This window comes from Pipistrellus hanaki (genome assembly GCF_964339955.1).
Source record: "Pipistrellus hanaki genome assembly, chromosome: 1".
Classification (NCBI taxonomy): Eukaryota; Metazoa; Chordata; class Mammalia; order Chiroptera; family Vespertilionidae; genus Pipistrellus; species Pipistrellus hanaki.
In genome coordinates, this window is record NC_140503.1 from 42,467,892 (window position 1) to 42,481,789 (window position 13,898).

The window sequence follows — 13,898 nt, forward strand, 5'->3', positions numbered from 1 at the left end:
CTCCCCTAGAGAGAGGATGGGAGTGGAGAGCATGGGCCTACTTGAGAAAAGGTAGATGAGGTCCCATGGGGTGTCACTTTCTGGGCCCCCAGCTCTGAGTGCCTGTGATCAGGAGCCTCCTTCCATTTCCCCAGACCTTCCCATCCTTCAGCCCCAAGAGCACCCACTTAAACAGCAACTTTCCTAAACTCTCCAGGGGAACTTCTCCCGGCTGATGGCTGTGACAACTCAGGGCAACTGGCTTTGGGACCCAGTGTCCCAATTTTGCTTCTTTGGGTGAAGGTCTCAGTAAACCTCCCTTCCCAGCTCGCAGAGTCAGGAGGGCCCCAAGGGGATTGTGTCTGACTTGGGGGAGATCTGAAAGTGTGGGCAATGTCCCTCTGGCCAGGCCTATTGGAAATCAGCCTGTCCATCAATGTGGTGGTAATATCAGCCATGGGAGTCTGGGGGTGGGAAAGGGGGACTATTGGGTCAGATCCTTCCTCTCCCCTGAACCCTAGACTGCTGCCTTAGAAAGAAGGAAGGCTTTTTGCTTCATATTTAGTTAAAAAGACGAGGTTGAAATGCTCTGAAATTGCTCTCTGCCAGAGCACAAGGATGACAGCTCACTCCAGCTGGCTCCATTGCTCATGGCTGATCTGAAGCCTCCTCCACCTTGTATTTACAAAACAACATCATGTCGGCTCATTCCTGCTACATGTTGCCTACCGTGTGCCCAGCTCCATGCCAGGTGCTCCAGGACAGATGGACGTGGCCCAGATGCAGACCTTACCTTCAGAGTCCCCTGCAGAGGGTGCATGGGGCATGCAAACACTTGTCCTTGTCCTTGCTATCCCGCCACCTCCCTACTCCCACACTGGGGTTTCCACCAAAGCAGGTATCCTCTGATGAAAGCCCAAGCCCAGAGATTTGGGGATTTTCTTCTGTCACTGTAATAAGCAAGCTTGGCCAGGTTTTCCCATGCTATTCCACTGGAATCCCCCATCCCTGTCAAGAGGTGCTGGAATCCATAGGGCAGGAGGGCAGGTCTGGAGCCAAGGGGAGGTTTCTCTTTATGGCCTCAATACTGGGATATAACCATGGGGAGGAGAGGATCAGCACAGCCCTAAGTATTAACAGGGGGACAAGTGAGGCTGTCAAAGCCAACGTTTCCTCATTCACGCTCCTGGTGCCACCCCCCACACTGGCAATGCTTCAGGGAAGGCCACTGCAAGGGAAGGGGAAATCCAACTCCACAAATTTCAGTAGGGGTGGTGGATGCCAAAAGTTTGGGGGATGGACGACTTGGCTATCTCTTTGCAGAGCACTCTCAAGGCTGCCCAGCCCAAGCGTTAGTATTGGGGCATCTCATGCCAGGGGCAGGAGTATGATGGTATGTGGCAACTTGTTCTCTTCCCAGATTTGTCTCAAAGTAGCAGCCATGCCCAGTGCTTTTCCAATTCCAGCTACTACGCACTGGAGTGCGGGGGGCCTGCCACCAGCCAGGCCAGCACTCTGGACAGGAACAGCCCCACCAAGGTACCGGGCCCCTGACTCCCCAGCCCTTACCCACTGTCCACCCATTCAGTCCTCACCTCTGCCCAGGAAGGAACCGTAACCCCCTACCCTCTCCCGCCCCCCATGAACTGAAAGGTCCCCCTGGAACCAACTGCCAATACATTAAACACAGCCCTGTGGTCCATGGGACATGTAAACACTCTGTGAGCATGTAGCAGGGAACCTACAGGTTACATGGAACCAACAAGCACCATGTAACCAATAGGCATCACATGTAACTAACCACAGCAACACTCAATATAACATAAACCTCACACCTGTGTACAACCAGTTGGTACCAAGTCATGTGATCATAAAATCATGTGTAACCTTGTCACATAACCATGTACACCATGTAGTCACTTTTGCCACATGTTAACACATGTAATCAAAATACACCACAAACCACCAATCACTGCAGTAGGTTATGCACACAATACCATGTGTGCAACCAGCACATTAGAGAGTAACCACTATTACTCAGATAACCAGCTGATGTCCTTGTACCTGGACATACCACATGTCATCAGTACACAACCATTTATTGTAGTCAGAACTAATGCAAAGGATGCGGGACCCAAACCTCAGCCATAGCTAGTGTTCTCATTAACAGTGAGTCCTGTGGGTCTTTCCTCACAGCTCTGAGCATAAACCTGGGCTGGTGGTAAGATGCCACCTTACAGCCCTTGGGCAAGGATGTCTCAGAATACATGTGTAGTGAGCCCTGCTGGTGTACTAGGGCCCGTCCCTGGCAGAGTGGGAGGTTCAGAAATGAGGAAGAACAGCCTCAAGGCCCACAATGTTTGACAGGTTCATGCTGCCCATACCTCCTGACACCCACCTATATACACACACACAGAAGCAGGCCCAGACTCCTAGCTTCCTGTAAAACCCCTCCTGCTGGGAACATGGACAGGAGCAGTTTTCATATTCCAGGCCTCTGCCCTTGAGCTTGGGGAAACCTTTCTCCCTGTCTGCTCCACAGAACCCAAAGCAATGCAGCCTGGACCCCCTAGTACAACCGAGGACAACCACTGTCAAGCCAACACTCCAAGGCCACCCACCTCTGATTTTCCAAATGGGAGTGCTGCGTGCAGGATGCTTTGAGGCCTATTTGCAAAAACTGTGGCCATCAAGCCCTATAGCTCTGACCCCATTCCAGTGTAGCTCCTCATTCCCAGCTTTAGCTTTAGGCTTATCTGAGGAGCTGAAAGCTAAGAGAAAGGAATCCCATTTCCCAGTAGGAGGCCCTTGATTAGCTAGAGCCACATTATCAAAGCTGCAGCAGGTAAGAGACAGAGGGTGCAAGGGATGACAAGGTCCTTTGTGGCTGTGTCATTCTTGGTCTCATTCTAATAGAAAGGCGTGAGCCACTTTCAGTCAAGTGCTGGAGTTCCTGCAGAGTAGCCCACTTATTAACTCTCTGGTTCACCTCACCCCAGGGTCCAAAGTGGCTCTAGGTGGTCAAAGACCCCTCAATCTGGCAACAGGACATATGTAGGAAAAGCAGGCAGCTGGGATGAGATGATACGGATATGAATCCCAGAGCCGAGACAATCTGAACTGTAGACCCAGCTCTACCATAGACTCCTTGTGTAACCAAGTGCAGGACCTGTAAAATGAGGACAACCGTCCTTGCCTCATACGGCTGTGAAAATGCAGGAAGAGGAAAGATTGCACCATAAGGACACCATACCCTGAAGCTTTCCCTTGGTCGTGTGAAAGGGAGACTCTCACACTCAGCCCCCGTCTCATAGCAGAGATGCCAGTGCTGTTGCAGGCGGCCTCAGCACCATCCTGTGCTGGAGATGGCCTCATGTTGCAGGTGAGACTGCCAGAGCCCAACCAGCTGACCTACTTCCCCTGTCAGAATCAGCGCGGCTCAGGCAGGTTCTCTGCCTTTGGGAAGGACCTTCCCCTGCCCTCCTTTCCCCCAACGACCTGGAAACCCTACAGCTTCAGCCAGACAGCATAAATGGGTGTATGCTCTGTTCTGCTGCCATCAGCCACACCATGGCGGCCTCTCACAGAACACCTAGCTCTCCCTTTCCCTCACAGGACATAGGTGGGTGCACAAGTCTGGGAAGAGTGAAGTCTGGCAGGGAGCACCTCCAGGCACTAGGTATTAACCGGCTCTCCTACTTTCCAAACAGCTCAGTAACAAGTCCCTTGACAGAGACACAGCAGGCTGGACCCCTTACAGCTATGTGAACGTGTTAGGTCAGTAGTGGTTGAGTATGGTCCCTTGCCATCATGTCCTACCCTGTTCTCCTTCTCTGCATTGAGGGGGGGGCCCTGTCCTAGCTCTGAGATAGCGGGTTAGTAGGTGAATCCTGAGCATGATTTCCCCCAGGGAGTAGGGGTATAAGGAGGAACCCCAAGTGCCTTTTTCAGACTTATAAGCCCAGGACCCTCTTCGTTCCTATATTAGGGGGTAGGGAGAAGGTGGCTGTGACCCAGGGAAAGAGACGGCTAGGGCCCAGGTATGGAGATTCCAGATGGAGGCCAAAGATGCCTCACCATCTAGAAAAGGAACCCCTGTCTGACTCAGCCCTAACAAGGTACCCCTTTCAAGGGTTTCTTCCACTGTTCTAGTGGACACCAATTCCTATAAAGGGTGGGATGGGGTAAGGGTAGAGGGTGGTGGGGAAGCAAGGCCAATGGCCTCAGCTCTAGCAAATCCCCATGGCCCTGCCGGCCCCAGCCCCTTTGAATGCTACACATAGGGGCCCTAATTCCTTCCATCCTGCCTTACCATTACCCTCAGACCCCCATCCCCTCCCCTGCCAAGCCAGGGCCCTGGGAATAATGGCTCCTCCCTGTCATTCCTCTCACTAGACTCCCATTTCCAGATCAGTGCCCTGGAGCCCAGGTACCCGCCAGAGGACTTCTACATTGAACTTAGACACCTCAGCCACCCCGCTGAGCCACACTCACCAGGTTAGACAACCCCAGCCCTACCCTCTACCCCTAAGGCTCTCATACCAGTCCAGACTCAGCACTGGCCCTACCTCCCATTCCTGCCCCTCGCTTGACCCATCCCCATTCATCCCAGAACTCTCCCTATTGAAACCCCCCTCCCTCCAAACATGATTAGTCTACAATCCCAATCCCCTAACAAATGAGACGTGTCTGCTCCCATCATGGTCAGTGGATGTGGACAAACTACGACTAGTATTAGAGGAAGGGGACAAAACATGACTGTAATCCCTGCAGTCCACAGAATACAACCCAAAACCACTGAGAAATGACCCGAGGATGGCAACATCTTTGGGGTTATCTGGATCATCTGAGTGTGACACACAGAAGGCTCTCTAGCACAAAAGCCCAATGTCCCCCAGACCCACCAGTGGCCTAGGCTAAGCTCTCCCAGACCCGAGGGTAGGGGTATCCCATAGGGGTCGGAGAAGCTGGGCAGGATGTGTCAACAAACATCCTCTGTGCTCATGTATTAGGTTCAAATTTGGTAGCCTGGCAAATATGCAAAAAGGATTCTTGGAAAGTTAGTCCTGCAATGAAGATTGTGGGTAGAAGTTACAGGAGGTATCACAGGAGCAAGTGCTGTGAATGAAGAGAATGTGGGCTCCCTACAAGTGCCCCTTTAGGGCAGGACCTTAGCACACTGGACAATCCTGGCCTGAGCTCAACTCTAGCTGGTTTTTAGAGTTCAAGGCAAACAGCCCTATCAACCCCTGCAGGTCTTTAGGCCCAATAACACTAAGTGAAGATTCCAAATTCATCTGCTGATTGAGTAGCATGGGCTGCAGAGACCCTGTACCTGTACCCAGGAGGCTGTATTCTTGGTTATAGGGCTCATGGGCAGTGTCCAGAGCATTTAGTAACCCCACCAAAAACATCTCCTCCCTTTCTACTACCCCCCCCCCAAACACACACACACACACACACACACACACACACTCACATCACACACTACCATCCCCCTGTATCTCTTTCCACAATGGAGCGTTTTGGGGGTTATATCCAACCAGGCTGGTAGCCGATGGGAAAGAATACTTGGGAGAGAGCTAGGTGCAACTCAACTTCTTACTTGTTGCTGTGGTTGTAGACAAGTCACTGCCCTTCTTTGGGCCTCTATTTCCTGTTATTTGAAAAGGGCAGAGTGAATAGCCTAGCCTCCGTCCCTCAGGGAGGGCAAAGGAAGCCCTTGTCTGGTATAAAAGGGCTGACCTAATGTCAGGGATACAGACTATTGCAGTAATGTTTCTGAAGGGCACAGGTACTTACTGGCCAGTAGAAGAATAGCAAACCTTAGACCTAGTTCTGCCCTATCACTCAGTAAGGTATGAAGGCAGGCAGACAAGAGTAGACTCCTATAAATTCAACTGGGAACTCTATGTGGAGGAGGTACAGGGAGTATCTAAACAGCAACAGATTGGTTGGTCAGTATCAGAAACTAATGGGTCCAGAGGAGCCAAACTGTAAGCACTTGCTGCATGTCTTGCCTAGTACTGTGTCCTCAATAAAAAGCTGGGGGTGGAGGTAGGGTGTGGAAATGGTTTCAATGGTTTGAGCCAGTGTCATTACTGCCCCAATTTCTTTTCTGGGATCAGCAGCTGCACAGAACCTGAGCTCTATGTCCTGCCTGTGGCTTAAGCTTCGGGACCATGTACCATGGAAGCCTAGGATAAATTGTGACAACTGAAAGGGAGGAAAGAAACCCTTGGGATTGAAAAACACCGATGATAATTTTCAGAGACAGCTCTCAATTAGGTGCAAATGGTCCACCCAAAATAAGGAATAACTAAGAAAGCTGACTGTAGATGGGGAATGGCTGTATGTCACATAAGGATGACCTCAGTCACCTGTCCACCTCCCTCTCTGGGTCCCCTCAGTCAAGCTTCTGATCCAGAAGAGGAGAGGCAGGACCAGAGCTGAGGGGTAAGAAACAGTCTTCAACCCTATTCTAATATCCAAAAGAACTAGGATTTGGAAAAACATGCACCCTTCCCAAGCTAAGAAATAGTTCTGATTCATTCCTTATCGTAAACTTTTGGAGCCTGGAACTTCACCTTTAGTGACTGCAGGTGGCATCAGAACTGCCTCAGAATGAAGGTTAAAGAAGAGGAATGCCAAATATGCCAGGGGGCGCTGTAGCTCACCATTAATGCTTATGAGCCTTTTAAGAATTACTATATGGTCAAAAAGACTTAAAGTAACCCAAAACAATTTTCTAGCACTAAAGAACTATTTATTTTCTGGGTAGGGGAGAAAGAGAAAAAGGCAAACAAAAGATTGAAGCCTACACATGCAGTCCAAGTAAGCCTCACACCATGTTTTTCTTTCCTTATACTCTTTCTGCAGGTGCTTGTGGAATGGATAGACGTCAAAACACATACATTATGGACAAAGGCTTCAAAGGTAGAGTATCCAATCCTGACGTCCCATTAGAAAGGGCTTAGCAAGATAAAGAGTGCAGATCTGAAATGGCCAGAAATTCTACCAGAGAGAACTGCGCACCTGTTCCCCCCAAGCCCCTTAACAGTTAAAAGACCACAGGACCTGGGGCTGCTGGGTAGCTCTGCCCAGGAGGAGCAACCATAATAATAAATTCATCTTTCGATTTCAGTTGCACCTGCTTAGCAAATGCTGTGGGTTTTTTATAGATACCAAATAAATGTCTTTGGAAATGTGGAACGTGATTATCCAACCAATTAGTACGAGTTAAATTGGTTAAAAATCTGAAATAAAGTCAATCTACCTGCCCCAGAGGCCTCCTGTCATTGCACTGGTAAGAAATGCCACCCTGCCACCTGCTGGCTTTCTGGGGTACAAGGAAATGAAAATGATACCCTAATGATGTATGGCACTCCACCCTCAAGAAATCTCTGCCCCTGAGAGCAGGGACACCAGGACTATTCCCAATACATGGGGGCTCAAGTCGGGTCATCCTTCTAGGAAGTCTCTGGGTAAAGCCAAGATGAAAGGTCAGGTCCTGCTCCAGGGCTTAGGCCCCAGGTTTAAATGACAGAAGGTATGAAATAGGTGGCTTTGGAACCATGTCACTTATCACTCTGTTACTTATTAACTGAGACCTTAAACTGTGAGCTCTCCAGGTCCATTTCCTCATCTACAGGGTTAGGATAATTATGCCTATCATCCTGTTGTCTACCAAGGCTGTCATGAATATTCAATAAAATCACAGGTGGGAAGTATTTTTGCATAATGTAAAATATTACATACTACTGTAACAAGGCTGTCCTTTTGTCTCAGAGGTCTATTTAAGAGACTCAGCCAAACCAAGTAAGAGATGACTGACAGCAAAGGTCCCAATGGATATTGTAAAATTAGCTGTTCACCAGAATCACCTGGAAAACTTGCAGAAACTACAGATGTTCATACCCCATCTCCGTAAGATTCTGATGCTGTAGATCTCAGTGGGGCCCTGGGATCTGCATTGGCAAAGAGCATCTCAGGGAATTCCTTGCAGCAATGACCCAACTAACACTTAGAAATCACTGGTTTAGACTGACCCAGATTTCCTAGATTCTGTTCTGGTCTCTCTGACTCAACCTTAGACACACCCAAAGACACAAACATTTCCTAACCAAAGAGAACGAGTCATCTGTAGCCCTTGGTAAGGTAGCTCTTAGAAATGGGGTGAGCTAAGGGTGGGTGGGTGGTGGTGGTGGTGAGAAGTGTGCTCTGAGCAAGAGACAGGAAGGGCAAGACTCCAGCAGCAGCATGTTAGAGTGCACACTGCTCAAGAGGAGCCTCTGGAGACAGGGCATGCCTGGGCTCCTGGCCAGCTAGCGAACACTCCCTTGGGAGCATTGTTCTGGCAATTTTCTTTGAGTTTTGACTTAAACTATCCCAAGGAAGGCAAGCACCATTACAGCAGGTATAAGACTTAGTACAGAAAAGATAGCTCTACTAATTTAGCACTGTCAACTGAGACCTGTTTCTTTCTCAAATAGGCATGATGATTGGGCAGAAATATTATTAAGGGCCTTTCCAGATCTAAGAATATGCATTATTCAATCGTAAATAAGCTCAAGACAGGCCCAGACACCTCAACAAATAAGCACACAACTTTCCTATGCACTGTGTTGTCCTGCCCATTGTGATTAGAGCTTGCAACCATGAATATAAAACAACACTAAAGAGAGCATTGTCTCTGCTTCAGTGTCATTCATTCCTGTTTTGTGGTCATATATTTGAGCCTCTGAGTGCAGATTTTTTTTTCCCACCACTGTGGCTACAATCGTCCTTTAACTTAGAGAGAAAAGGAGGATGTGTAGGCAAATGTACCAGCATGTGTTGGAGACCAACATATCTGAACAAAAGAATTTCAAAGAGGAAAATGGAATATCCCACTTCAAAACTTTACAGAAGTACTTATCAAAGACCTGGAACAAACCCACAATAACTGGCTGAACTCCTAAACACTTACTAAACTAGTTTGCACCGGGAATGAACTTATTTCCCAAACCTATGCACCAAACAATTAAGAGTGAAGAGTCTTTAAGTATTCTCTGAACTCCCCTCTGCACGATTCAGCAACAAACTACCTCATGTTCAATTCCTTGTCTATCAGGCATTTCAAACTGCTGTAGAAGAAATCTTCCCCAATACTACTCTCCATCACCTTTATGGTCCTGAAATCCTGGATTCCACTGTTGCTGCCACTTTTCCCACTTCATGCCCTTGGATAATCTAAATAAGTCTCTTCTTGGAGTTGCCTTGGGTTCCAAGGTAGTTAGGAGCCCACTGACACCCTGAAAACTTTTTTCAACTAATGTGGTTCTCCTGACTGATACCTTCCCTTTCCTCTCCCCATATCCTTGTCTCTCAATCCAGAGAAGGCTGCTAACTTCGGGCTAGAAAAAGGCAGGGGGCCTTCTAATAGTAGTAGTCAGCTGCGATGGAATTCCTACGTTTTCCCCAACAGTAAAACATTGGCCTTAGCTAGATGTTGGTTGAACCTAAAGCCCTGGTAATTCAGATCCCACTGGCAAGGTGGCCTTGAAAGTCACTTCCCCTTGCAGATTTGCTGCTCCCTTTTACAAATGAAGATGACTACGTTAGCTCATTTCAGAGGTCCCTTCTGCCTCCCATAGTATATGGCAGTGTGTGATTTTGGGGAGGTAGGAACTAGCTGAGAGAAAATGCCAGGGCATTATCAGGCTAACCCTTTAATACTGATACTAATTACAGGCCTTGGAGGAGTGACTGACTCCCCAGAGCTTGGGTAGCTTTGGTTGATGCTTCCCCTTTCTTAGTAAAATGCCCTGAAGTGCAGAGACTGGCCTTGGGGAGAGACGGAAGGGTGGAACTCTAAAAGGATGAGGAAATATCTTCGAGCAGCTGGTTATTCTTCCCCTTATCCTACCCTCTCTCTCTCACCTCCCTCCCTCTGGGCAGGCAGGTAGATGACTCAGCTGGAGAAGAATTGCTTCCTGCTTGCCTAGAGGTCCCCCAACTACCAGTTCCAGATAGGAATCCAGATTATTCCATAACTCAATACCGTCCCCTATCACCTCACTTCACCTCCACACACACACACATGCACACACACATTTCATCCTTTGTCTTTACTGCTGGCCCCTTTATGGAAAACACAGCTTCCCCCTGACACTAATCACCTCCCCCACAATTCCAGCTTCTTTTTTATCCATTTAGATGTGTCCCCCAAACTCGAAACAGCCATGACTTTTCTGGTGGAAATGAAAAGAGGGACACTATTACCTGGCTGGGGCTCTATCAGGCACTGAGCTAGAGCTCCATGGCTCTCCCACTGCCAAGGCTCTCCTCACTGAGGCACTCTGCCTTATCCCTGAATCAGTCAAGGAATATCCATATCCCTGAATCAGTCAAGGGATATCCACGAAAAGCTTAGAGCTTGGCCTTTCTCTTTCAGCCGGGCTTGGCCCTATAGATAAAAGGTGTCCCCTGAAGGTAAGGTGAAGCTGTTGCAGATATACTTTGCATTTAGTACAGATATCAGAGAAGAGCACAAGGAAACTGATAGGAGGGAAAAACACCTTGATTGGGTATCAGAGAAGACTGGGGTTGAGTCTTAACTACTTACTAACATTAAACAAACTTTATGAGTTTCAGTTTCCACATTTCTAAAGTAGTAATACTAGTCATTCCTGCCCAGCCTCCTTCACAGATATAATAAGTTTCAAATGACCTGAAATACTTGTTTTAAGTGCCACACAAAGTGAGCTATCGATATTCATTAAGTTATAGAACAGTGGTCGCCAACCTTTAAACTTCATGGACCACCAGTGGTCCTCGGACCACAGGTTGATGATCGTTGATCCAAAGATGTCCTTAAACCAGCGGTCACCAACCTTTCGGACCTCATGGACCACACCGGTTGGTGACCGCTGTTCTAGAAAATGTGCAACTGAGGCAGCTGCCAAAGTAAAAGGATGCATTTGGGAGGATAGGAGGGGTGAGGTGTTAAGACTTCTCTCAGAGGACAATCTTTAAGCAATTCCAATCCTCAGCTTCCAAACAAGCCACTGAGGCACACTGCCTTACTCCCTGCCTGGTAAGGTCAGAACACTCAAAGGGGGACCAATGAGCCATACTCTCAGGGTTTCTGGATTCAGCCCCACTCCCTTGTTGGAAGAAAAAAGTACTCACTAGTGGCAGGTCATGCTCCAGGACCCACAGGCACCCCTTCCTCATTGAGCTACAACAGCAGCTGGGCCAATGCAGCCTCCCTTTAGTCCTTGCTGGGGCTGGCTGGGCCTGCTAGGGTTTTATGCTAGAAAGAGGCCATGATCTAAGATGGAACCAAGACAATATCCCTCTCACTGTGAGCGAAGTTGTGATGGAAAAGTGCTCTGAGCCTGGTTCTAGAGCTTGCTTTGTTACTGATTAGCAGTCACTTCCCCATGTGAAGCCTCAATTTCCTCATAAGCCATGGGGGGAGGAACAAGAATCATATTATTGCTCTACCTACACCACAGGGTGTTATGAACACTTGAAGGAACTAACAGGTCAATGTACTTTTGTATAAGATTGAGGAAATGCTACCTGCTGAAACAGACATTCACTCTACACCAACAGAAAAGTAAATCCCCTCGCAATCACCAATTAGGGAAGAAAAGACTTGAGGTAACACATACCTCAACTACTTCAGCCACATGGCATGTTCTGTTCTGTTCTGTTCTCACTGTACCAAGGCTCGTCTAGTCACCCCTTGAGTTACAAGATCACTTTACCTTTACATTTCCATCAATTTCACAAGTTGGGAGCAGAAAGCAGAGATAAATAGCAACCCAAATGTAATTTGTGATAGTTCTAGAGAAGGATCGTCCAAGACTATCACCACCTGCTACCACTTGTAGAAATTTGGAGTGGAGAGGCGATTTAGATCACTCTCGACTTTCAAGCTCCAACTCAGTGCTTGTTTCTAAAAGCCCCGGGCTGGCAGAGCCTCAGACAGATGAGGACCAGAACTGCCAGGTCACAGTAAGAGTAATAAAGCCCCGACTCACTCGGAACAATCTACAAGAGGCAGCGATCGTCTCCAAAAGGGGAATGGGGTAGACTGAAGGGCTCCCCTTTCCTCATGTGACTCCCAGTCACAAAGTGAACTTCCTCTAGTGGAGCTAGTTATCTGGCTTTATATTGGGAAACTAGTTTGTATCTCTTTACCCTAACATTCCTTGAAGTATGGAGGAGGGAGGATGCATGCCTGAGAGGTGGCAAGAGAGGAAGCATGTATCAGAGAAAGTTATTGTTAAAATGTTTCATTTAGCAGTCCCAAGAACTGAGGTAAATGACCCCAGAAAATACATTGCAGGCGTGCGAGAAAATAGGAACTTCCCAAAGGCTAGCTTAGGACCCAGGTGTTTCTGAGACCTCTATTACACTTCTATCTGCCCCACCTCTGATCATGAGCTTCTCAGAGAACAGGGATGCAGGCAATTTGCTGCTGAAAGGATACCAAATTGCTAGCACCTGTGACAACACACGCACTACTTCTGAACCTAAGCATCTTAATCATCAAAACAAATTCAGAAAAATGGTATTATAGAAAATGCACAAGCCAAGGAGTCCCAAGGCATAGATTTAAGTCTTAGCACTGCCAATTATGAGCTGTGTGACCTTAGCCAAGACATTTCATCTCTCTCTGGGCCTTCATCTTATAAAATGCAAACTATCATCTACCCTTGCAGGATTTTGTAGAAATTAATAGATGTGAAAGTACATTATGAATATCTTAAATTAATCTCTCTGGTGCTATACCTACTAAAAACAAAAATGTTCCTATCCCTCCAAAAACGTAAGTTTTTTTTGGAAAAGAACTCTGCTTACTTATTAAGTATGCTGAGTGCTTTCCTAAGTAAATCTTGGACTACCACAGGCTATTACGGCTTCAGGATCCCGAAAGCACATGAGCTTGACTGCAGTCTGTTTCTGGTACTTAAACTGTCTTATGTTCTTGTTTATCCTAAGAAATCCCTCTTGCCTTGCAGATTACATGAAAGAATCCGCGTGCAGTTCTAGCACTTGTTCCTTGAACAGCAGTGAAAACCCTTATGCCACAATTAAGGACCCACCCATCCTCACCTGCAAGCTTCCAGAAAGCAGCTATGTAGAAATGAAGTCGCCTGTGCACAGGGGGTCTCCGTACACAGATGTGCCATCCTTGTCGACATCTAATAAAAATATATATGAAGTTGGTAGGTGTCTCAAATAAGTAACTTAGCGAAATCAGGGCAATAGTGCAGCATCTGAAATAAAAACAATCCCTCTCTACTCACCCTGTCTTGAAAACACACCTTTTTTTTCGTTGCTTTTTAAGGAATCCAAGGCAAACTGCCTCCCCCGGGGACTACCCTCCTCTCTCATGCAGGAAATCAAATTCTTGTGCCAACTCTGCTTTAAAAAAACAACATACCAGGACTAGTATGAAGCAGAAATACCGGAGGTGGGGAGTGGATACACACACACATACACCTCAACTGATTGTTGATACAAATCCCAGTTTAAAAAAGAAAACAATCAGAACAGAATATTTATTAACTTTCTAAATCACCACCTTCTATTTTCTCCCAGTTTAACCCACGTCCCTAGGCTCAGTGCTAAGAATAGCAGTGAAAACCTTACGTCACCATTAAGGACCCACCCATTCTAAATATTCTAAATATTTAAGATATTCTAAATCTCTTCCGCTTTGACCAAGCTTTGGATGGGTTTCTGCCTGCATGCTCACTTAAGTTTTCCATCTCTTAGCATTAGTCCTAATCCTCATATTTATCACAGGTTTATAAATCCCTGGCTTCTCTCACCACCCAGTTGAATAGAACTCTCTTCCCCCCAGCATGACAACCAAAGCTAATCTGTTCTCTGCACTCATTTTTCACTATGTTCCTTAG

The 13,898-nt window shown here is 47.3% G+C and overlaps 1 protein-coding gene across 10 annotated transcripts in view; it reads left to right on the forward strand.

Moving 5' to 3' along the window:
* MEGF11 (multiple EGF like domains 11) overlaps positions 1 to 13,898 on the forward strand; it is a 340,309-nt gene that overhangs the window by 317,502 nt on the left and 8,909 nt on the right. For 4 of the 10 annotated variants that reach the window (XM_084886618.1, XM_084886622.1, XM_084886623.1 and 1 more), the window contains 5 exons: positions 1,400 to 1,518; positions 3,690 to 3,756; positions 4,375 to 4,476; positions 6,859 to 6,915; positions 12,996 to 13,202. In XM_084886618.1, coding sequence (XP_084742744.1) covers positions 1,400 to 1,518; positions 3,690 to 3,756; positions 4,375 to 4,476; positions 6,859 to 6,915; positions 12,996 to 13,202 — 552 coding nt within the window. Of the gene's footprint in view, positions 1 to 1,302; positions 1,373 to 1,399; positions 1,519 to 3,689; positions 3,757 to 4,374; positions 4,477 to 6,858; positions 6,916 to 12,995; positions 13,203 to 13,898 lie in introns of those variants that run through there. The other 6 variants (XR_014795229.1, XM_084886621.1, XM_084886625.1 and 3 more) reach the window with 6 other exon arrangements.